The sequence below is a fragment of the Astatotilapia calliptera genome, chromosome 14 (assembly GCF_900246225.1).
Source record: "Astatotilapia calliptera chromosome 14, fAstCal1.2, whole genome shotgun sequence".
NCBI classification, from domain to species: Eukaryota; Metazoa; Chordata; class Actinopteri; order Cichliformes; family Cichlidae; genus Astatotilapia; species Astatotilapia calliptera.
Window position 1 is genome coordinate 21,904,140 of NC_039315.1, and position 25,080 is coordinate 21,929,219.

At 37.5% G+C, this 25,080-nt stretch overlaps 3 protein-coding genes and 2 long non-coding RNA genes across 5 annotated transcripts; 2 read left to right on the forward strand and 3 right to left on the reverse strand.

Moving 5' to 3' along the window:
- The first annotated feature begins 2,146 nt into the window (after positions 1-2,146).
- Positions 2,147-15,902, forward strand: naalad2 (N-acetylated alpha-linked acidic dipeptidase 2). The gene is made up of 20 exons (XM_026193072.1): positions 2,147-2,454; positions 3,015-3,120; positions 3,594-3,780; positions 4,829-4,930; positions 5,014-5,139; positions 5,341-5,421; positions 5,574-5,679; positions 6,407-6,500; positions 6,672-6,767; positions 7,238-7,323; positions 7,542-7,661; positions 7,741-7,823; positions 7,897-7,960; positions 8,049-8,116; positions 8,217-8,308; positions 9,645-9,735; positions 13,128-13,392; positions 13,500-13,581; positions 13,747-13,839; positions 15,215-15,902. The coding sequence occupies exons 1-20, from the start codon at positions 2,373-2,375 to the stop codon at positions 15,402-15,404; spliced, it is 2,214 nt and encodes a 737-aa protein (XP_026048857.1). The 5' UTR covers positions 2,147-2,372; the 3' UTR covers positions 15,405-15,902.
- On the reverse strand, positions 9,816-13,120 carry LOC113036660 (uncharacterized). Its single transcript, XR_003274473.1, has 3 exons — positions 12,582-13,120; positions 12,000-12,046; positions 9,816-11,629 (listed from the first exon to the last, which is right to left on the reverse strand). It is a non-coding gene; the product is annotated as an uncharacterized LOC113036660 (long non-coding RNA).
- Positions 15,903-16,366: 464 nt separating the features above from the next.
- On the reverse strand, positions 16,367-17,414 carry chordc1a (cysteine and histidine-rich domain (CHORD) containing 1a). Its single transcript, XM_026192638.1, has 3 exons — positions 17,215-17,414; positions 17,052-17,114; positions 16,367-16,825 (listed from the first exon to the last, which is right to left on the reverse strand). Exons 1-3 carry the CDS (start codon positions 17,374-17,376, stop codon positions 16,796-16,798), a joined length of 255 nt encoding a protein of 84 aa, XP_026048423.1. The 5' UTR covers positions 17,377-17,414; the 3' UTR covers positions 16,367-16,795.
- A 2,050-nt stretch (positions 17,415-19,464) lies between these two features.
- Positions 19,465-20,759, reverse strand: LOC113035718 (kinesin-like protein KIF2A). The gene is made up of 5 exons (XM_026191362.1): positions 20,554-20,759; positions 20,145-20,267; positions 19,932-20,029; positions 19,720-19,815; positions 19,465-19,614 (listed from the first exon to the last, which is right to left on the reverse strand). Exons 1-5 carry the CDS (start codon positions 20,666-20,668, stop codon positions 19,465-19,467), a joined length of 582 nt encoding a protein of 193 aa, XP_026047147.1. The 5' UTR covers positions 20,669-20,759.
- Positions 20,760-21,069: 310 nt separating this feature from the next.
- On the forward strand, positions 21,070-23,931 carry LOC113036342 (uncharacterized). Its single transcript, XR_003274442.1, has 3 exons — positions 21,070-21,106; positions 23,100-23,160; positions 23,421-23,931. It is a non-coding gene; the product is annotated as an uncharacterized LOC113036342 (long non-coding RNA).
- The last annotated feature ends 1,149 nt before the right edge of the window (positions 23,932-25,080 follow it).

Genomic DNA, 25,080 nt, shown 5'->3' on the forward strand with positions numbered 1-25,080 from the left:
TGGATGACTGAGAACCTTCACAGACACGTAGGTCGATAATAACTTGCCTGACTTTAAAGGACAATTATTTTATTTTAAAAAATTCCATTTAACTAAACCAAACACTTTAAAGTACAGACGAACAGTCTGGAAAAAAAATACACTGACAATTTTTTGAAGTAAACAACTAATGTGTCATGTTATGTTGTCATGTTATGACAATTTTAGCAGGCATGACGTTAACAATGCAATTAATTGAAAAATGGACTGGTTCTTATATAGCGCTTTTCCACTCTTCTGAGCACTCAAAGCACTTTACACAACTTGTGCATTCACCCATTCACAACTGACATTCACACTCCGATGAATGCATCGGAGAGCAATTTCGGGTTAGTATCTTGCCCAAGGATATTTGGCATGCAGACTAGGGGAAGCCGGGAATTGAACCACCAACCTTCCGATCAGTAGATGACCTGCTCTACCACCTGAGCTACAGCCACCCAAATAGTTATAGATTTTACGCTTTAGCACACACAAAGAGCCATGTAGTGGAACTATAATAATAACTTTTATATTACCAAGAAATTATTAACACTGACTTATTAACGTATTAACTTATTAATGTGCTGTTTATGCAATAAGAAACCACTGAGATGAAGCTACTTCCGGCTGCTCCCTCTTCTTCACGAGGGGTAACAGGGGGTAGCTCTGCATGTTTGATTTGGCACCGGATGGCCTTCCTGATCCAACACCAAAGGACAGTTGACCACAGAGAAATTATTGCTAAAATTATAACTGTATAATCACTGTGAGAGATATTAGATGTTTGATTTGAATTTTTGCTAACAAACTAAGAATTGCTGTTTGGGGAGATGCATGTGAGAGTCCATGTTATTGTGATTATGACCTTTAGATCTCTGCATGGACAAACACCAGCATACATCAGAGAACATTTACACCCATAGGTCCCCAGAGGTCTCTGAGGTCATGTGATCAGGTCCTTGTGTATCATCCAAGGCTGAAAACTAAAGCAGACAGTGCTTTTGCAACAGTTGCTCCAAGACTCTGAAACTCCTTCTGAGCTTGGGGATCTTTGGGTTTGATGAACGCTTTCAAAAACAGATAAAAACTCATTTTTTTTTTGACTTTTTGTTTTTCAGTTTTTCAGCATTTTGTTGTGAAGCCCTTTGTGATGTTTTTCTTGAAATGTGTTATACAAATAAAACTTTCTTACTTACAGTTTATTAATTATACCTGAACAACAAGTTAAATAAAAAAAAAAAAATCAACATCTAAATGCCGATAATTAAATTTGATTCCCAGATAAACAGCTTGTTGAGGAGTCACTGTTGTGGTTTGTGAACTCCTCACATTCCTGAGGGCAGAGAGCCTCCTCCCCACTTCACGCTTCAGCCGACTGCATGAAAGAGCTATCCTATACACCACACAGCTGTTCACAGAGCCAGGAGGGGTCAAGCAGAGCAGAGCATGCAAGTCTTTGCTGTGGGAAAACATGCATGACTATCAATAGCAACAGACAGTGGTCTAATAGGAAATCATGAAATTTTAGCTGATATGGATCTTAAAGTAAATAAACTTGTGCTTAATAACCTGCTTCCCTCTGTAGGAGCTCGGCTCACATTTCAGCAATGTGTAGAAAAGGGATTAAAGCTATCATACCTTTGATTGTGTGACAGAAATGGGTTTCACTAACCTGATTTGTTAGATCCCTCCTTTCTAAATAAAAGCCTCTGTAGCTGGTGAAATGTGCATTTTATTTCTTTTATTTGAGATTAATTACATTTTTATTATTAAAAAGGCCAATATCAGACATTTCCAGGTTTGGTACTTTGATGGAGGTTATGAGAGAGTTCAGAAAGAGCATGCTGGGCTAAAGTTTGTTCAGCTGGATCAGTGTCTGCTGACTAGAAGTGTTCAGTGCCCTACAAATTTCCCCCATGACCGAAAGTGATTTAGTATCTGCTATTCCATTTTCACTCAGCCAACCTCTGCTTTTTTTCTCCACTAGTGTCATTAACCCCCACCCCCCACTAGGAAAACAGTATCCAGAGTGGCTATCTTGTTTTATACTGAGTAATAACTGAGTCAGCACTGGAACAGCCAAGGTGCACGGCACAGCAATCAGCTCACAGGCAAAGCCAAGCATTAATGACTAGTTTCTTCTTTGCATTCCTGTCCAAGTTTTCACTCACCGCCTCTTTCAGTCAGCCACCACACTCCCTCCCTCTCTGTGTATCACACTCCACCTCACTCTGCCATTCCCCCGCTGTGCACTTCTCAAACAAATTACTCTCTATCGCTATCTCTGCAAGCGTGCCCTGTGGAGTCAGTTGTGTCCGTGTGTGGAAAAGTTGGAGCCGTGCCGTTTTAAAATGAGGAAAGAGAGCAGGTGGATTCGGTGGATCAAGTGGATTGTGATTGTGACAGTTTTGTTCGTGCTGGGCTTCTGCATAGGTAAGCTCGTAAAGCCAACCCTAGCTTTATCTGTATACTGATTGATATTGCCTGCGTGCTTTTCTGTTCCTTTTTAATGAAGTCTCTAATGCTATTGGGGGAACAACAGCATAGCTGTCCTGGTATTAATGAAGAAACCAGAGAGAGTTAATTAAATGACTTAAATAAATACACTGCTTAAGGAGATAAAGCTTTTTTTTGTTTTGTTTTTGTGAATTTGTCTAAAATGATTAATGTGAACTGTTAAAGTACTTAGTGCCCTTCGTGATGGCACAGTTTGAAGAGCTTGAGTGTCACCATACTGACAGATTTCACGTCTTTGTGCTCACAGCAGGTTAACACTCACTCCATAAACCCAACGAACCTTACAATATAACATTGGCAACCTTTTGTCAAGCACCAATACAACCAGTATAGTCCATCTATAGCCTTCTATTTCCTCTTTAAACTAACAATTTTAAACACATAACAGTGTGTGTGGTAACAATTCGCTTCTTAAGAGAAGTGATGCCGTTACAACTCACTCAATGCTTGTTTGTGCTCTATTTGTCTATGTGTAGGCTGGTTTGCAAAGCCTTCAAACACACAAAACCACACGGATTCCAGCCATTACCTGAAGGATTTTTTGGAGGAAATGAAGGCAGATAAGATCAGAGAACATCTCAGGTAAAAAGTGATCACCAGTATACTAAATCTGTTGTGTAAATCTGTTTTGCAGTGGTCTCTGTTGACTTTTTGACCCCCTCTGCTCCAATGTTTGTAGTCACACAGCAGTGCTAGTCATGGCGCTGACATCCCACTGACTCACCCAAATCTAACATGGTGTGCCAGGTGGTTTGTTGAGACCTCTGAGGACTCCAGCAAAGTGTACTGAAATCATGCTGGATACTAAATACTTAGTTTTTTATTGTGAAGTCTAGTTTTGATCCAAAGAACCTGAAGGTGAACTATAGCAACATGAACTGTTTCAGTTGAGTGAAAACATCTGGGCATGTGCATCATGTTGCGTTCAAGTGAAATCATGTATCAGCCTTGAATGCATGTAATAATTTTCTTTACATTTATTTTTTATGTATTCAGTTCAAGGTGCTATTCTTCACATAACAGTGCCACTGTAACCATCAGCATCCTCTCCACAGGAAATTTACACAACTCCCTCACCTGGCAGGCACAGAGCAGAACCTGAAGTATGCGGAGCAGATCATGAAAGAGTGGCAGATGTTTGGAATAGACTCAGTGGAGATGGTGCCATATGATGTCCTCTTGTCCTATCCCAATGAGTCACAACCAAATTACATCTCAATTGTTGATCACCTTGGCAATGAGGTACAGTGTGCTGGAAAAATGTGTACTGAAAGTGCATGTTGATGCAACATTGATTCAAAAAGACAGCATGCAAATTGTTGTGCAACCTTTCTATATGATGCATACCTCCCCAAACCTCTACTTGTGTCTGGTGCAATATTTCTGTTTTTATAGCATTAGGATGGAAGTCATAGTCATTTCATTTCATAGTCTGTAAAACAACCATTTTCATGTCTTGTGTTCAGATAGTGGAACCACTTTGGATTCATTTGTACTTCACACAGTGGGACACATTTAGTGACACTAATCCATTTCACCACCTCAAGAATAAAAAGCCTCTTGTGATTTTCCCATGCATTTGAACGTTCAGACCTCTTACTACTTCTCACTGTATCTGGAGAGGTAACAAAGTTGCTGACTGCATGTAGAAAAGACACACAGTAACATATTACTTCAACCCCCCTCTCCTCTCCTCCCCCACCCTTCTGATAGTCTTCACCACAGAAATGCAAGACTTACTTGTTTGAGTCCAAGGTCCTTTTAAGGTCTCGGTGTGCGATAAACCTCTGTGAGTGTCTGATAATGATACAACACAGAAAAACAGTATTGGTGCACTGTTGTATATCAGCTGGTTTGGATGCATTAAGGAGTTTAAAAGCAATCAGAGCAGCTAAATGTCTGAAGCCTGGAAATTATTTCAGGAAGTCAGATTGAGCTTGTACGACAGAGGTGCTTCACACCATAACAAGCAGGAGTCGTGTGGTCCTGTGCTCTATATACATAAGGACCCAAAAGCGTCCAGTTTATACTGTCATCCTTTATTTTCTGCTGTTGGTGTATTTGCTTATGGTTTACATCAAAGGGAGGCTTCTGCTTCTGTGTTGGTTAACTCTGCTCTTTTTTAGATGCTTTGCAATCTAGTCCAGACAACCATTGTCGTGTGTTTTTACTTTTTGACAAGATCAAAGCTGAGTTCACAGCTGACCAGCTTCTGATGGAAGCGAGGAAAGAGTTTCCTCAGCTGTTCTAATCCAGTTTAGTTCAGCCTCGTCTGTCTTTACTCTCTCAGGTTTTTAACACTTCCTTGGCTGAGCCGGTTCCACAGGGTTATGAAGATATTTCCAACATCGTACCTCCATACAGTGCTTTTTCTGCCAAAGGACAGCCTGAGGTAAACAAACATGTGTACACACGAACAATTATAATATTAAAACAGGCACCCGAGGCCTTTGCTTCTCCTTTGTTTCTCTTCAGGGGGACCTGGTGTATGTCAACTATGGTCGCACAGAAGACTTTTCTCAGTTACAAAGGGAGATGGGCATCAATGTGACAGGGAAGATTGTCATTGTCAGATATGGAAAAATATTCAGAGGCAATAAGGTAAGAAAAGTGTTTTCCTGGTAAATTTCAAAATATGCCAAAAATGTTTAAATTTTCATTCATCTTTAAGCGATTAATGCACTCTGTCAGCGTCACATCAGTCATCTGATTATGTGATGACTGGTTGAGAAGAAACATGACACTTTTTCTTCAAAATAACCCACAGCTCCCTCTCTGCCTCTCACCCTGTCTGTCTGCCAGGTGAAGAACGCCGTGTTAGCCGGAGCAAAAGGGATCATTATGTTCTCAGACCCAGCAGATTACTGGGCTGATGGAATCCAGGTGGGAATTTTAAAAAGCCACGATGCAGTGACAATATCTACAAACAACTGCAATTAATTTGTGATTAACCTTTTCTTGAAATCACAGTCTGACCACTGGCACGTCAGGACAAAAATGTAAGAATTAGCATTTTAGAATTTGTTTACTTGCAGCCCTACCCCGACGGCTGGAACCTACCTGGCAGAGGAGTTCAGAGAGGAAATGTTCTCAACCTGAATGGAGCAGGAGACCCGCTCACACCAGGGTACCCTGCTAAAGGTGGGCGCTGCCATGCGCTAGAGTCTGTACTCTCATCATGAGCATGGATGTCATAGTAATTTGGGGCTTTTAATGATTTCTTTGAAGCACCTTTAATGACTTTAAAGAAGAAGAATTAGGTATACAAGTTTTAAGTGATCTTGAATTTTTCTCTAATTCACACAGTTACTCAAACTTTCACGTACAGGGTCAGAAGTATTTAATATATTAACTGTTGCGTAAGTTGGACCCTAACTAGAAACTTTTGGTAGCCATCAACAAGTTTCTGCCATATTTATGACTGGATAATTGACCACTCTCTTATCAGAACTGATCAAGTTCAGTTAAATTTGTTGTTTTTCTTGTATGGGCTATGCTTAAAGGCAGAGTCTGTGCCAAGAAATCAACCAATATCGAGCCAGAATTACACCAGAAAGTTGTTGATGGCCACCAAACGCATCTGGTTGAGGAACAACTTGCTAAGAAACATTTAACCAAATATTAGTGGGGATGTACAGTATATATACTTTTGACCCTATGTGTATAATTTGAGTTTATGATTAGATTAGATTAGAAAAATCCAAGATATTTTAAAACTTGTGCACATAGTTCTTTTTTGTTAACAGTTCAAAGAAATCATTCAAAGCCCCAAATTACCATAATATTTATGCCCATGAAGACTATAAGTAAACTTCTGACCACTATTCTACATAGAGTTTACCTAACAACATAGTTTCCTCTCCTGCAGAATACACCTACAGATTCAGCCCAGAGGATGGAGTAGGACTTCCCAAAATCCCTGTGCATCCAATTGGCTTCCACGACGCTTTTCGTCTTCTGAAGTATGAATTTTTTTTTTTCCATTTCAAACACTTGGTAATAATGACCAATTTATTAGAGCATTGTTTTCACTTTCACTTCCATCTGGAGTTTAAGGTAGCAAATGATACATTTCACTGGAGGCCCCTGGATGACATTGCTAGTGAATTTGTAAATAATTTTTCATGTTACAGTAACATGGGAGGAGAGATTCCACCCAACAATTGGAAGGGAGCTCTGAACGTCTCCTATAGGATTGGTCCAGGCTTTACAGATGAATTTAAGAGCCAGTAAGTTCTTGTCTAAAGCTTAAATCCTTCACATTTTCATACTAAACCCCTTTCCTCTCCCGCTGGCTGTTCTTCCTCTGCCACTTCAGTCCAGTCTCCAGTCTGTTTTTAGTGTTTGTCTCTTCTTTTTGTTGCTCTTGTTCACATTCTGTGACCCAGTGGCATCAAGCCAACTGAAATACAATGGAGGCCTTTGTACCGCCTGTGTGTGAGAGACATAACTAAATGCACACAACAAATCAAATCAGCTGTTCCTAGCAGACCTAAATTTTGAGCTGCAGTTTAAAGTTGTTCTGAGGCCATTCATTATAAAACAAACTTAAATAATAGCATTTTGTGTGTGTTGAAACTTATACCCCAGGCATGATCCCCAGGTTTTTGCACCAGTAATTTCCTGTTAAATTATTTTGGTCTGTTTGTGTCTTAATACCTTTGCATGTATCACTCATTCCTCAATCTGCCTCTCTCAGGAAGGTGCGTATGAACATCCACACTAACAACCAGGTAACCAGAATCTACAACGTCATTGGAAAGATTAGAGGAGCTCAGGAGCCAGGTACCAGAAACCCTTCATTCTGCATCACACAATTAGCATTGACGTGCAGACCGCAGCGTGGATACACAAACAAATTCGATGTCTGCATACAGTACGATATATAGGAATGAAAATACAGCTTGACTTTTGCTTGTCTGTTCAGAGACATTAAAACAGTGACTTAGTGTCTTTTTTATTTAACATCTCTTGCTACATGTGCTGTTGGTGGGTTTGTGTAGACAGGTATGTGATTCTCGGAGGGCACCGCGATGCCTGGGTGTTTGGAGGAATCGATCCCATGTCTGGCGCAGCAGTGGTCCATGAAACTGTCAGGAGTGCTGGCAGGCTGCTAAGTACAGGTATGACTTTCCCAGTGAGTGAATGAAATAATTACTGTATTAATACTCAGGATTCATTGACATCTGTTTGTGTGTGTAGGCTGGAGGCCAAGGAGGACTATAATATTTGCCAGCTGGGATGCAGAGGAGTTTGGACTGCTGGGATCTACAGAATGGGCAGAGGTACCGTATATGCAAATGTACATACACTATATTTAAAACACACAGAATTATCTCACTTCACCCTTCTCGTCAGGATAATGCCAGGCTTCTGCAGGAGAGAGCTGTGGCCTACATCAATGCAGACTCTGCAATAGAGGGTGAGAATGCTTTTCTGTTGAAAAAATGACTTAGTGCCAGGTTGTTTCTGGTTTTATTTGTATGTGTAAATGTCTTTTTAAACTTCAGGTATGTACACTCTGAGGGTTGACTGCACTCCATCACTGCATACTTTGGTGTATGACATCACGAAGCAGGTGGACAGATTTAAACTACCACAGATCTGAGTATATGATGCTTGTCCAAGCATCTTCTTCTGTCGACCCTGAGGTCATCTGTTTTCATGTTTTGGAGCAGATACCCAGTCCAGAAGAAGGAGAAGAGGGAGTATCTCTGTATAAGAGCTGGCATAAGAGGGACAACTGGACAAATGACCGTGATGCACCCAGGTAGAAAGCTACAAAGTTAGACAAAATAGGATAATAAGCATTATTATTAATAAGCAACAGTAAAAAATGTTGCCATTTGGGCACATTGTGTAAGACGCACTAACCGGCCAGAACAGGTATAGCAAATAAATGCATTTAGGCATGTAGACAACCTTCCAAAGCTTAAGTAACTTTGAATGTGGTGCGTTTGTTGGTGTCAGATGGGCTGGTCTGAGTATTTCAGAAACTGCTGATATACTGGGATTTTCCCACACAACCATCTCTAGGGTTTACAGAGGATGGTCCCAAAAAGAGAAAATATGTACTGGGCAGCAGTTCTCTGGGAGAAAGTGCCTTGTTGATTGCAGGGATCAGAGGCGAATGACTGCTTCCAGCTGACAGGAAGGCTACAGTTACTCAGAGCACCATTTTTTACAACCAAGGTATGCACAAGATTCACAATAAATGAATTCTTAATAAAGAAGATGGTCTACGGCAGCAGAAGACCACACCAGATGTGAGTCATGTTAGCTAACAACATGGGGTCACCAAAACTGGACAGTAGAAGATTGGAAGAATGTTTGCTGGTCAGATGAGTCTAAATTTAGCTGTTTGGATGGATGGTAGGGTCAGAAGTTGGTATTAAAAACATGAAATCATGGCTTGATTTGGCCTTTTGTGAACATTTCAGGCTGGTGATGATGTAATTATGTGGGGGACATTATTTTTCGCTTTGGGCTCTTCAGTACCAACAGAGCATCGTTTAAACACCACAGTCTACCTGAGTATTGTTTCTGATCATGCTAATAAAAAAAGGGATTCTGACGGTTGATTCCAGAAAGATAACACTCCATGTTAGAAAGCAACTTTTTCTGAAGACAGAAGGTCAAACTGAGTACTTTGCAAAGTGTAGCTTATAAAATGTCCAACGAGTGCATATGCATTCTACTTAAAAGCCGTATCTATTCAGTCTAGTCTTTTAGTGTTTGTAAGTTAGCTTTAACCTCCTAGGACCACATATGTGGACATCACATTTTTGGTTGTCTAGACCAAAATACTAAATTTTGCAGTACAAGGGCCTGATATCCATTTACGAGGACATTATGCTGCTTCTGTTTTATCAAAATTTAAAACAAATATCCTCATTTGTGGCTCTCATTTTTCTTAGAAACAAAAATCAGGTTAAAAAAATCTGCTGATTCTTTGTTTTTACATACATTGGGTCCCAATATGCCCAAATTAAAAAAAAAAATGCATGCCATGGAAGAGTTTGGGTCTTAGGAGGTTAAGTTAAATTTTGAATATGAGGCGTCTCACTCATTTTTCATTTATATGGCTCAATCCTGGTGTTTCGTAGGATCAGTAAACTTGGGTCAGGCAGTGATTTCGAGGCCTATTTTATCCGTCTGGGAATTGCTTCAGGCAGAGCTCGATACACCAAGAACACGGTGAGACATGCTGCACTCCCACATTTATCCATATAGTTATTTGTTTTTACCACAATTAAGGTACACTCAAAAAAATAACTCTTTAAATGAACATAAAAAAATCATGGAAAGAATTTCCACGTGATTAAATTGCTTTATTTTAGCATTATGCAATTCTGTTACTCCAACTTAATGCACTCAAGTTGGATCAACTTAATTAAAGATTGATGAATCAACGTATTTACTGCATTTTGATCCAATATATTTTAATAGTGTTGATCCAACTTAAAGAGTTTTGTTCCAACTCAATTCAGTAGGTTTTCTCCAACTAATTTACTAAATTTGGTCCCAGCTTAAGTTAATTGAGTTGAACCAACTCATACAAATTAAGTTATTCCAACACAAGTCTTTAATGCTAATAGAAAGCAATTTAATCACGTGGAAATTCTTTCCATGATTATTTTAAGTTAATTTAAAGAGTAATTTTTTGGAGCATTTAACAAAGTCTAGAGTCTGGTTAACATACATTTCACTATTACATCTAAAAGGTAAATAAAAATTTGTCATACACATCTTTTTGTTTTCTCCAATTTATTGAATTTATAGCAAATTTCACATAATGTATAAAGAATACATGAAATGCAAGTACAAGTTACATAACAGAAAAAAAGTAGTGGACAAAGTGGAAAGTTAACCTGTTAAAACAATTTTTTAACAACAATGAATGGCTGAAGCAGGTGATTTTTCGATGACCAATACAACTACTTTGAAGGTCAACAGATGCACTTTCAAAAAAGAAAATATCTGCAATTATTTTAGGTTCATGGTCCAGATACATGGTGTAGCTGTTGTAATGGGAACATTTCTCAACGAGAAAATAGTGTTTTGAGAACCTGTACTTTGTGTGCTGTTGGATAGTTCGTGTGCATCTAATTCCATAAGAATCTTCTGCAGGACCTCAAAGGTGTACCTGAGTTCCAGAGGGTAGCTCAGGTTCAGTGAATAGACCAGACCAAGCAACATTGTCACTGCAAAAACTACATTGCCCAACTCACCCATCACTTCCACCCCCTCTAGAACAATCACAACATCCTGAGGGTCATCGCCAGGCTCCGCACCCTCTGACCGAATGACACAGATTCCAAAGACTGTCTCTGCTATGGCAGTGGCGATGCTTTTTATCAACTTCCTGTGACAATAAAACAAACAAAAAAAAGATAATGATTTCTCACTAATGTCCATTGCAAACAGTTTTAAAAGTAAATATCTGTTTTACATTAATGTAAAATACCTAAAAGCTTTATTCATTCAAGCCTTATAATAATGTAAATGTAATCAAAAATGACTGCCCGATATTTTTCCTGACTCATGAGAAGTTCATTCAATACCTCAACAATGTCCTGTCTTTCAAAATCTTGTGATAGGGGTGACTGTGGCACAGGAGGTAGAGCAAGTTGTCTACTGGTTCAATCCCTGGCTTCTCTAATCTGATACTAAAACTATCAATGGGTAACATACTGAACCCCAAGTTGCTCCTGATACATCCATTGAAGTGTAAATGTTACATAAAAATCTTGTATGAATGTGTGTATGAATGAGGTTATTATAATGATATTATAATAATGATAGTATAAAACACTCAAGAATGGTGTGTGTAGTATCCAGTGAGAAACTTAAAGCTCTTACTTTTCCTATTTTAAAAGGTATTTTTTACAGCCACCGGTAATTTATAGGAAAACCCCATCCCCTGAAACTTTTTGTATGTAGTTCAAGCTTATCTTTGATCATCTCCTTAGTTAAGGATACAGGCAAGTTAACATACCAGGTAATTCTTCACCAGCTTCTCAGGATCTTCATTCAGGTACACGCAAAGACCTATGGCGATGTATTCTCTTCTGATTTCAACAGCATCAGTCTTTATACACAGAGGGGGAAAAAAACAAATATATACGGAAATCCATCTCAACGACCTAGCAGTGGGATTAAAGAGCTTTTAGTTGAATTACCAGGAATTTGTGAGAAATACAGAGGCTATTGTTTTACGGTCTTAATCTTTTCAAATAGTATTTATGCATTTTAGACAAGTCTGTCATTTTAATATTGTTTTGTAATTTGTGTATTAATTTAATCATGCCATACCCCCAATTCAAGAAAGTTTAGATGATGTGTACATAAAATCAGAATGCAATGTTTTCTTGGTCTCAAAACTATATGTCACCTACAAATGAATATATTACATTTTTAACATGGGAATGTGATAATTTTTAAGAAAAATATTAGCTCACCATGAATTTGATGAACTGGCCTGCCAGCTCTCCAGACCTTTCACCACCTGATAAGATTAAACATTTATTATCTTTACAGGAGGGAACTGCAAGTCTCCAAGTTTATTAAGTAGAAAAATATTAAATTTCAAAAAAATTAAAAAACAGGAAAACATATCTGTTCATGTTTTGTCTTTCCTCCTCAGTGTACTAAAAACACATAAATTGTTAAATAAACCACTGTCCATCAGTTGCAACTTACAAACTTACAAATTTCAACAACCCACACGTAAAATGTAAATTTATCACAACAGTCTCTGTGGTAGAGCCAAACTAGCTTATGTGCAGAGGTTAAGTTATAAACAATATCTATATTTGGAGTAGCTAAGTCTTTCATATTAGGCTATCATGCTAGCATGACATTGTGCTATATTCTTGCACTAACGTGTTAGCTAGCTAGAATGGCATAAACAAACAGATTTTTTTTTTAAAAAACAAAAAAACAAATGTGAATAAATAGAACTGAAAAGAATCGACAAACTAATGATACCTTTGTGCAAAAAGTATTTTCATCAAGATGGATGAAGATAGATTCACTCTTACCTTTCCAAGATGACCGTGAAGCAAACCATGTGCTTTCCTGCCTCTTGTTGTTTAGAATCTCACGTGATCTTGTGATATCGCGAGTCTTTAAGGCAGCTAACCACTCTTGTTAGATTTTATCATGTCATATCAACAAGAATAAATTTAAGAGGCGCTAAGTTGGTAAATTTCTTGTAGATCTTATATGATTTTATTACGTTCACCTTAGAAACATAAATTCATTGTGTTCAAATTACATGTTAGAGTGTTGTAAATGCAATAACCACCAAATTTCACTTTTTTGAGTGTATATGGCTATATGCTTTTGCTGTATTCATAGTGTAAGCGTTTGTATATCCAGAGTTCTTTATATTTGCATTTTTATTTTCTACTACAATGTAAATCTACTGTGTTTTATTCAAGATCGATGTTATTGAAAGTTTGGCTTTACCAAAGGGTGGAGTATCTTAGTGAGAATAAGAGGTGACTGAAGGGTCTTTATTGTAGAGGTTAAGTAACTGTGAGCAAGCATGGACTCATGGTGAAGTATTTTATGTGTCTATTCAGAAAACAGAGCGCTACAGTAGCTATCCAGTCTATCACAGTGTGTATGAAACCTTCGAGATCGTGGAGAAGTTCTACGACCCCTCGTTTAAGAGGCTTCAGGCGGTGGCCCAGGTGAGAGGTGCACTCATCTTCCTGTTGGCTGACTCCCAGCTGCTCCCTCTGGATGTTAATGAGTATGCAGATTCACTGAGGAAATATGCACAGAGCATAGCACAGCTGGCCCAGAAGAACTTAGTGGAAATGGAGACGTATAAGGTGTCATTTGGTGAGTTATGGTCACTGTTAATACAATAATGTCATGACTCAAAGATTGCAGAAGTGCTGTCACAGTATATGTGGTGCACACTTTTTAATTGTATCTATTTTCTCTAGATTCCCTCTTTTCTGCAGTCGAGAACTTCACTGTTGCAGCCAGGGATTTCCACGAGCGCCTTCAGACTCTCAACAAAGCGGAGTACGAATTGTGTTTAACGTGTTAAAAATTTCAGGCGTCTTAATCAAAAGCTTCACTATACTTTTCTGCATGTTTCTACTGTATACAGTCCTTGAAATGTGTCTTGAGACTTGACATGTAGTGAAATTCAGATGGAGGTGTAATAGTATTTTTTTGTATGTGCAGTCCTCTTCAGCTACGAATCATGAATGATCAGCTTATGTACTTGGAGAGAGCCTTTATAGACCCTCTGGGCTTACCTGGCAGACCTTTCTACAGGTTAGTTTCTCACAAACACACAAAAAACATTTTTCTATTTTTTTGCATTGTTTTACAGCTACACCTCAGTATACTGCCCATTAGTTAGCAGCATGGACTGAGTTAGCATTATTATGAGCAGTAAGATTGATCTAGATTAATTCATTTTTTTTAAATTTCACAAATTTTGCAAAACATGTCTGTAGCATTGTATTATTCTTTGAGAATACCTGGGCAGGTGGAGGCAATGCTCTGGGGAGGAGAGGAATGATGGGGAAGATTTAAGCATGTAGTGAAAGAGGACATGCAGTGAGGTGGTGTGACAGATGAGGATACTAGAGATGGAGGTAGAAGGAGGCAGATGATCTGCTGTTGTCACCCCTAAAGGGAGCAGCCAAAAGAAGATTTCTTAAAACTAATACATCACAAAGCAGTAGTCTATGCAGTAGCAACGTTTTTAAATTGCAGCTTCTCAAGATTGAGCAGCCTTGTTAGTGTTGTCACCACCTTACTGTGGCTGCTTAGAACAGAATGATTTATTTCTTTGGTTTACATTTACAAGGCATAACATGTGAAACTACGAAGCATTAAATTGAGAAAACAGCTATTATGAGAAAAGTGTAACAGTCATTGCATCTCATTGGGCTTTCTGGGATGTCCACTTCACCCTCTATTTCTGTGAATTTAAACATAGTGCAGCTCAGCTCTATGGTTTACCGATCCAGTCTCAAAGTACACTTTGGGATGGGCTCCTATGTCATATGAGTCTCCAATAAAACACTTGTGCTACTGGGTACCTCACAAGACAGATAATCTTTAAAACTGCTTCGTCTGTGGTCCTTGTCACTGAATATATTCTGTATCTATGCTGTACATTAGAAAATTTCACTCTTTTCTAAATGTGATATTTTAAACCCAAGACTAGCCAAGTTTACCTTGGTTTAGTCATCCTATGTGTGCATTTAACAGTAAAAAGAAAATGCTAAATGGCACAAATACTGTGTAGTAGTTTCTAGATTTTTTAGAAGTATTTATAAATTCTGTCATGTGATGTTTTCATGCAGACAGCTGTCACTCTTTTTATAAACATTCATAATTATATTTTAATAATTACACGATAACTACAGTGTCCTTCAGACTCTTGGCTCCTGAAACAAATTTTAAATATTATTTTGATCCTTTTAAACTGTATGCATGACTGCTTCTCAGATTTATACATTTGAAAACACAGCTGACTGTGAGAGGCAGTAGATGTCAAGACTCTTGTCCTCTTTACTTGTTCCCACTCTTGAACTTCTTTTTTTCAAAAATAGCACACATGTATTTCTCTTGAAATACCAGTGAGTGCATTCCCCTAACGATACACTTCCATTTAATTCATCTGTTCTATTTTCAGGCATGTGATTTTTGCTCCCAGCAGCCACAATAAATATGCAGGGGAGTCTTTCCCTGGGATCTATGATGCTTTATTTGACATTCAGAACTCAGCTGACCCAGCAAAGGCCTGGGAGGAAGTCAAGCGTCAGATCAGCATAGCAGCTTTCACTGTCCACGCTGCTGCCATGACCCTCACACCGCCTGCATGAAGACAATATAAAAATGTGTAATTAATTTGACAATTATAAGATCTCCAGTTCAACACACATGGGAATCCATGTTTATCTGGATGTTTTCCAGAACACCTAGACCTGCAGAACAATGTGAAATGCTTCATCAAAGCTTGAGAAATCTTTGTACCTTTTCAGGTTTCTGTTTTATGATGTGGCTCCACAAATAAATCTGTTTTTTTAATGTTTTGTAATAATATTTGTGATTACAAGTCCACTCAACTCTTCACATGTGGGCACAAAGATCACTGATTTTAGTTATGCACGCAGATTTTTTTGACAAATTTACTCAAATGAAAGGTACACAGCAAAGTTTATTGCATGATAAAATGATCTCATGTTGTGGAAACACTGTCAAACATTTATCCTATGTTTAAAACGCTGAGCTGTCAAAGTTATGACATACAAGGGATGACATTACGAGGCAATGAAGCCCAGACATTCGAACAGTTGTAAAAAAAAAAAAAAAAGCTTAAGTGACAATCAGGAAAAGTTACAGTGTAAAGGCAAAAATATGACAATAATTTCACAAATAATAATATAAAATATAATCCATACAGTTAGGGTGAATAAATCTGATACTGTGTTAACTGGAAACAACATTGGTGTTCTTACACTCATAAATATCTTTTGTGACTTCTTTGTGTGATTTTTGTATAAGGACACCTAAAGAGAATGCACAGAAATAACACATGAATTCCATATTGTGGAGGCTGACAACAACACATACTCATTAGAGAAAAATGTCTTGATGCATGCTCAATCATCCAGGTAAGGAAATCCGGTGGGAGAAACATTTTGAGTCACTTATCCAAGTGACTTGATAAGTGACTTATCAAGTCACTTGGATAGTTTCGAGTCACTTATCCAAGTGACTTGAAATGTTTCTGCCACTGAAAACGCTAAATCCAGATGAACAGAATCAATCTTTTTGGGATTAGAGAAAAATATCAAAGAGATAACTTAAGACTAAAATTGATTCATCCATGTGGCTAGATAAATAAGCTGCCTAACCACAGTTATATCCCTTAAGCCTTGATTAAAGCTACAGTACATTGCCAGTGTTAGTGCAAGGTTTGAGGTTTCATCTGTTTACTTTTAATAAAAGGTCTGACATTAAACATTTGATTTAAAAGGAGGTCAAGTGAAAGAAATCAGATTTGCCACAGTGACACTACTGAAGGGAAGGACAGACACACAGGCGACAAAAGACTAAAGAGGGGAACAAGCTGGAAGTGAGCTCTGAGTGTCCTATGTGTGATTGGTGTCCTCCTGTTCCTGATTCTGTGGCAGGGAGGGCAGGTCCAGACGGGCCCATGTGATTGGTTCAGCCTTCTTAAGAGACACCTCCATCTTAGAAGCCAACAGGTTCACCGCACTGTTTTTTTTACCTCCACAGCCTGATAGGATCAAGAAAAGGGATGGCGTCTTTTAGGTTTTTAATTCTATTTTATATCGTTACTACCACTGGAGGGCGCCAAATGTGTAACTTTCCAAAAACATGTGCTGCTATATTAATATTAATCATTTAACAATAGTCAAAGTAAAATCAACAGTGATCATGCAATACAGCTTAATATTAAAGCACAAACAAAGTTTATAATGAAACACAAGGTGGTCACTTACCCCCCATAAAATGATCTTCTGTTCAAACTCTTTATCTCCTTCAAACATTACATGAATGTTCACCTGGGACAATCAGAGAATTACTTATTACCAACATTAGTCATAATTAGAGATATGATGGGGTGTATATGTGAGAGGTAGAACATGTCTTTGTGGTTTCTACCGTGGTGCTGTTGGCCTCGACATAACTGAGCTCTGGCAAGGAGTTCTTTGCATAGATGGAGATGATAACTTGACTGCCGGTCTGGTGCCAGTCAAATCTACACGGCATCACCGTCGTCCCCTGGAGATAGAGAGAGTCAGAGAAAGACAAGATGATCATCATCAGGAAACTATAACATTTGTTAACTTGAAAAATTTGCATTTCCTGTGAAAATGCAGTGTGGATGCTTTAAGCTGAAGCTGTCTGCAAAAACTAGCTGAAAAAGCTGAAAAGTTGCAGAAATTGTAAAAACTTTGCAGAAGCAAAAGAAGTTTGCTAAAATGGAATAATTTAGCAGAACTGCAATATCTTAGAGGAAACATAATACTTGGCAGAAATACAATAGCATAGCAGAACTTTGCAGAAATATTGTAACTTACCAGAAACATGATAACTTCTCAAAAATACAAGAATTTAGGAGAAATAGTGTAAGATAACAGAAAGAATATATTTAGCCAAAAATACTTAAACATTACGGAAACACTATGATTTAGAAAAATAGTACAAGATAGCAGAAATACTGTGATTTACCAGAGACACTGTGATGAACTATGAATATTGTAATTTTAAATTAATACTATGTTTTAGCACAAATACTATAATTTGACAGAAATACGATCATTTGGCAGAAATACTGTTTCAGCACAAATACTCTGGTTTAGCACAAATATTATAACATAGCAGAAATACAATTATATAGCAGAAATGCTATATTTAGAAAGAAAAATATAATATAGTAGAAATAGTATGATTTAGCAGAAATACTGTATTTAGCACAAGTACCAAAAAGTAGCAGAAATACTATGATTTAGCAAAAATACTATGATTGAGCAGAAGTACTAAGATGTAGTAAAAGTACTTTGATTTAACAGAAATACAATTATGGAGGAGTAATACTTTAAAATGGGAGAAATATTGATACACACGCACATACACAGAGCCTAAAGGGAAGAGTATTTGTGCCATGGAGTGTTAACAAGAATGTGAGGTCCATATTAGAATAGCTGGTAAAATCATAAAAGTTTGCAGAATTGTAATAAATGATGAATATGAATTACTGGTCTGTGACAGTGTATTAATTTGTAGGGAAAAAAAATGTTGACAAGGTGGAATCGAACCCACGACCTTTGGTTTGAAGACCCGTGTCATTACCAACTGCGCCACTGGGAAAGAGAGCGGGCATTTTGAAAAAATAGGACAATGAGCAGTCAGAATTAGATCGCGGTGAGAGGCGAAAAACACTGTTTTTTGGAGTTACAAAACGTTGTGTAACCCAAAAACTAGGTGGATTGAAGCATAGTTCTTGTACTGGGTGAATCAGCGGACTTTGGTGTACTTTGACTGCGATTTTCATTGCTCTTTGTATCTCAGTCGCGGAGATATGACGAGAGAGGAAACGGAAGACCTCAGATATGATTGGCTGGCTGGGAAGCCGTGCAGGCCCTGATATGTGCATTTGAATGTCTGAGTCCTCACAGAGGATTGGCTCCCTGGGGACCTGGCAGAAATATATAGAAATACTATGATTAAGCACAAATCCTATAAAAAGCAGAAATACTATGTTAAGCACAAATCCTATAAAAAGCAGAAATAGTGTACCATTTGGTAGAAAAACGAATTAATCGGAAATACTATATTTGGAAGAAATACTATATTTAGCACAAATCTTATAAAATAGCAGAAATAGTATGATTTAGCACAATAGTAATAAGTTAAACAGAAAAATTGGAAAAGCAAAATAGACATGCTGAGAGTCCCTCAAATATATTTGTTAATTGAAAAAAATCAGCAAAAAATATATAACAGCCACACAATCACAAATATGTACACATAAGGAAAGACACATGCACAGAGAGACACACACACAAGATCCAATTCAGTCAACCAGTCTAAATATATTGAATTTGAATCTTACAATGAGATCTTACAATGAGATCATCCCATGCTTAAAGCATCCACACAATAAAGAACTAGAAAAATTTGCATTTCCTGCAAAAATGCAGTGTGGATGCCTTAACGCTGAAGATGTCTGTTGAAAAAAGCTGAAAAAACTGAAAGTTGAAAAAAATGCTGCCCTGAGCAGCCCTGTTAAAAGGTTTATGCTGTAAACCTTGTGTTTTGGCTCATGGACCACTAACGCACCTTTCCCAGGTACAGACACCACATCAATCTCCTTTTTATTAATCTCTACAATACACAAGAGTATTGGAGTTAGTGTATAAACATGGCAACTGTTTTCTCTCCCTTAATTACTCCTTTATATTCAGATGATAGAATAGAGAATCTACAAATTATTCCTGACCTACCCTGCTTGTTAAAGGGCTGCTTGCGAACGCACACACAAATCCTTTGGGGCTCAATCTTAAAAAAAGGCAAGAGATGTGCAGAGAAATGACTGTGCTACAGTTTGCAAAGCTACAATAAAACTTTCTGGATGGAACATTGTAAGTCCATGTTCAAACCTACCGTTTCAGTAGTTGATAAGGGTGTGATTTCCAAAGTCGCTCTGAAATCCTGAATCATCTCAAAGAACTTCTGGTTGGCCCGGGAACCTTCCAGAAACTATAAAGACAAGCAAACAAAAGGTACTGTAACAAAATGAGGAGTAGTTTTGCTCATGTTTAAAACAATTTACATTATAAAATAAAAAAAGAATAATGGTTGAAGAAATCTTTCACCTTTCCCCTCTTGGTTTGCATATCTGGGGGCTTTATAACACAAGAGAGCCTTTTATTGCCTTTGTTCAACTCCATGGGAGCCACAGATTTCCTCCTGCCTGAAATGTGAAAAAACAAACAAACAATATACACACTTAATATACACACACACACACACACAGAAATAAATAAATGAGATGTTAACACCTAATACCAATAAAATGGGTTACATACCTCTAACTGTGGATGGAGGAGGCATTTTCTCAGGTTCATCATTTTGCTTTATGGCCTCAGGAACAAAAGGCTGCAAAGTCGCTGGTTGTGTATCATTCTTTTTACGCTGCTGATTCGGAATTACTAGATGACAAAAAACAAATATAATTCAGATTTAACAGAAGGAAAAGACCAAAATATTTCTTCATACATTTAAAGTACTCAGAAACTTATTCAAATACATTTTAACAGGTACATGATATGACTTTGTACCCTGCAGATAACCAAATGAATATGGCATGGTCACCAACAACAACATGTTGTTAAATGAAACAGATGTGGCACTGTTATGATTTTTTAAAATGCATTATGCATTTTTAAAAAATCTTTTTGTTTTCTGTTTTAAATGAATAAGTAAATCACAACCAACCAGAGTTTTTGAGGACTGATGATGGTGGGGGCTCGGGATGTATGGTTTCTGGGTTAGCTGAAAAGGATTCTGTAGCTGAGACTGGTCCTTGAACAGAACCTGGGGCCTGAAACATACACGTCTGCCGAGCCTGGGACCGAGTAGCAACTGAAAGTGACACAAAACCAAGTCAAACTGCTGAAATATGAGTTTATGCAATTCAGACTGCACTGAAAAAAGTCTAACATGCAGTCATTCATTCAATCTAATAAGTGCCATTCAAAACAGAATAAAATCATTGATTTGATTGTGAAACCCTTTCTTTTTGCATTTTAAAATACCACTTTTGATTTGGATGAAACTAAATATCTGTACAAAGGACACAACGCAAAGTTTTTGATTTCTCTCAAAACATATATTTCTTTTCATGTTGAACAGATAATATCTTTAATTTGAGTCAAAGTGATTTGCACTTGAACACGCCCACCAGAAATAGACCGGGACCCATTTTTATTCTGCATGGCTGCTGGAAACATTGTGTCACATCTTTGATTAATTTCATCTGAAAATAAACGTAAGTAAAGCCAAGTGTGTTACAAAAGCTTTTATAATTTGTATTGCCAAAATTGCAGAAAATAACCCCATTTAAGCTGGGTCGACAGCCACCCCTAATTTTTGCATGATTGTAGCTGCTAGCTATAAGCTAGCTAGCTATCCTGCGCAACGTTAGAACTGGTTACCAGAAACCGACCATCACAGTCGGGAATGCAAGTTAGGCAAAAAGCCGTTTTTTACCAGTATACTAACTAGCTAGCGTTACCACGATGCATCGGTGGTGGATACAGCTAGCTAGCATAAGTTCATAGTTCATAACATTCATAGTATAACTCCGTGCTCCGCTTCGTTTGAATTTTTCTGGTGAGCTCACGGTTTCTAGACACAAGCTTGTGTTTGTGCTAGTGATGGGTCGTTCGCGAACGAAATGGCTCTTAGACGTGAACGACGCGAGCCGGCTCCTTATCGCGAGCCGTCACGTGGGGGTTTTTTTTTTTCTTTCTCTCAGCCTCTCTCTCGCACTTTTTTTCCGCTTCACTCTGCACGCGAGCCTTGTGCTTTACGCTGGGCAGAGGGGGGAGGGGCGGTAGTTACACTCAGTAGCACAAGAACAGAGCCAGAGAGAGAGAAAGAGAGGCAGGGACAACAACATTAGAAAGGTATAGTAATCATCCACAACTATTTTCGGTTGCAGATGATAAAGGATTGAGAAAGTTTATTTATGCAGGTCCATATGACAGAGAATATGCATGTTCTTTTAGTTTTCATATTATAATTTATATTTAATTGTGTTGTGGTTTGCAGTGTTTTGTGTTCTTTTCACTTTAAATTTGTGAAAGGAAAAAGCTGAAAATTTAAATAGTTAAAACTTGAAATGTGAATAGTTGATTTTTGTATTATATGATTTATTTATTACATTTTATGTGGAGTGAATAAATAAAAGTATATTTACGGTGGCCCCTAGAGACAAAGCACATACAAACTTCAAATCACGTACGAACTCTGAAGCATGTACAAACTCCAAAACACGTAAAAACACGTACAAACTCAAAAACACGTAAAAACACGTACAAACTCCGAAGCACGTAAAAACTCAGAAGCATATAAAAACTCAGAAGCACATAAAAACTCAAAACACGTACAAAAGACAACAGAAGTGCTCCAGGATGCTGGGCGCAGTGTTGAGCCTTTGTTATCTTGTGGCTACACAAGCCAGCAAGTACCAACGACCGGATTTGGTGTGTGGTAATAACAGGTAAATGAACTTTTTTTTAAATTATTTGAATATATATATGAGTGCCTGTGTATAAATACACAAACAATACACACATGCTTTCAATTGTGTCATTTAAGTGATCTAGTAGCTCTGCTTTGGAAGTTCAGTTCATGCTAGAAATGTGTTTTGGAGTTTGTACGTGTTTTGTCTCTAGGGGCCACCGCATATATTTATATATAAACATATATAAATAAAACCACTTGTTTTTACGTTAGTAATTCCTTTTGTGCATAATTTTATATTATTGTTAATAATAAATTAATTAAAGCAACAAAACAACCTGAAGAGCCGGTTCGGAGCCGAAAGAGCCGGCTCTTTTTAGTGAGCCGAACCGAAAGAGCCGGATCTCTAAAAAGAGCCCGAAATCCCATCACTAGTTTGTGCGCGCACGTTTGTCTCTCGTCATATAAATATCTGTGTGTTATGTGTGTGTACACCGAGCGCAAAAGATAATTATTAATGTGCATGATTTAGAGACAGAAATAACACGCCAGCATATAAGATCAGTGACATAAGACTAATTCCTTCAATTGACTTTCAGGCGCGGCTCGGAAAAATGTGCATTTTCTGAAGAAATTGTAATTTTAACAGCAAAAAATTGACCCTATGCCAAACTTAGTCGCTAATGGCTGGTCTGTAGACTGTTTGGTATGTCATGTTACGTATTTCTTGGTTTTTCTATGTAATGTGTTTTATAGAGAAGTAACATTATTCTTTTTTTTCTGTATGCTTTCAGAACCACAGATCGCTCCATCCATTCCATGGCTGAAGCATACATTTTCATTTAATCTGAACAGGTATCATTTTGCATTTACACTGCACATCCTTTTTAAACATTTCATAATAATCTAGACTCTCCCTTTTATTTATGAAAATGTTCCACCATTGATTTAATTTAATGATTATGCAATTCACAAATCTGATTAGTCAAATAATTGTTCTAATAGTCTGTGACCAAACAACTATCAAAATAGTAGTTTATTATGGTCAAAGATTTATCAGGTGTGCCAGACTTCAGTTCTTCACTTGTACATTTTGTTCCATATTTTACCTCAAGATATCCCAGAAAGATGAAGCTGAGGAAGAGCTGCAGAGTACCACCATGGCACTCTTCGTCTTCAGGGACAACTCAAGCCTCCTACATCAGCCTCGAGACATCGGGATAATCATTGATGGTGTGGAAGTCCTGAATGAGTTGCCTTCTGTGGCAGCTGGAGTGGCAATGGTCTTTGGACTCTGTTATGCTCTTAATATGGAATATCCACGAGGATTCAGGTTCACCTTTGAGGCTCTTCAAAAGATTATGATGGAGCTTGACTTTAACAAGATGACCTCTAAGATTCGCAAACTTAATTGTGAACTTAACACTGCACAGTAGTGTGTTTGCATGCATGTGTGCATGTGTATGTGCACATGCATGTGCATGTGTGCTTGGTTATTTTGCTTGGTTGGCCTGCAGTGCTATTCTACATTCAAAATTTATAAGAACACCCATTTGAAAGGGAGATTTAAGTTGATTTCATTGATACATGTGTAGATTTTTTTTTTTTACATTGTACAGGCACAGTGCACATTTTTGAGTACTTGCAAATTGGTTTAAAAAGAGTTTTTATAATGGTTTTATGCCAGTTTTAGACAGGTTGCAGGTTTTATACTGGTTTTCAAAAGATTGCAGGTTTTATAAAACAAACATTTCTCTAATCATTTCTGCCGTAGCACTAAATCTGTATATTACTAATCCTCTCTATTGATTATAGTTAAAATGGTTTGGAACAATAAATAATTTTGAAATAATTGGTTGGCCAACTGTCTTGTTTTTTATAGGAAATGCAGAGCATTTTTGAACTGAAATAAAATGAAATGTAAAAAATATAGTTTGAATATATGTAAATCAATTACCTGGCTTCAACACAAACATATTAGTTCATGTTAATTTGGTTCGATGTGAATACATTAGGTTGGTTAAATTTCAATATATTAGCTTGGTTCAATAATTAAAATATGGTTCTATGTAAAAAAATCAATTTGGATCAATGCAAAATTTAAAGTTTCAGTCAAGTCTAGTAATATTGTTTATATCAACATAAAAGTATCAGGTCATATCAAGTGACTCAATTTGGATTCTATAAAGCCAAATATTTTGGATGTGACAACTGGACATCATTTTTTTTAATTTGAATAGGGTTATTTTTTTTACAGTGTGATTATTACCAGCATTATTGATCTGGATTAAGACAGCCACTACTGGTAAAATGGAGGAGAAAAAAAAAAAAGAAGAAAAAAAAAAAGCTGTACGACAGAACAACCAAATTAGACATCCACAGTGGTAGAAAAGTGTGTTACTTGAAACAATCCTCCATTTCTGACCATTACTTAATCATTTTTCTCCCAATCTCACCCTGAAAATAATGACTAAATACAGCAGGAAAGTGTTTAGAGAGGTCACATTTGGAAACTGTTTTTCTTTCTATAGTAACAAAATTCTTTTTACAAGCCCTAGGTATTGCCCCCTGGTGGCCATTAAAAAGAATAGAAATTTAAGACAGAGTCTACACCTTTATTTAAATGTCTAAAAAAAAAAAATGTCAGACAGCTTTTAATCACCTGCCTGACACAAAAATATGGAACTGATTGACTTGTTTGACATACTTACTGTACATTACGAACATAAAAAGACAACAAATATCAAGTAACTTTAACCAGTAGTGATGTGCGAT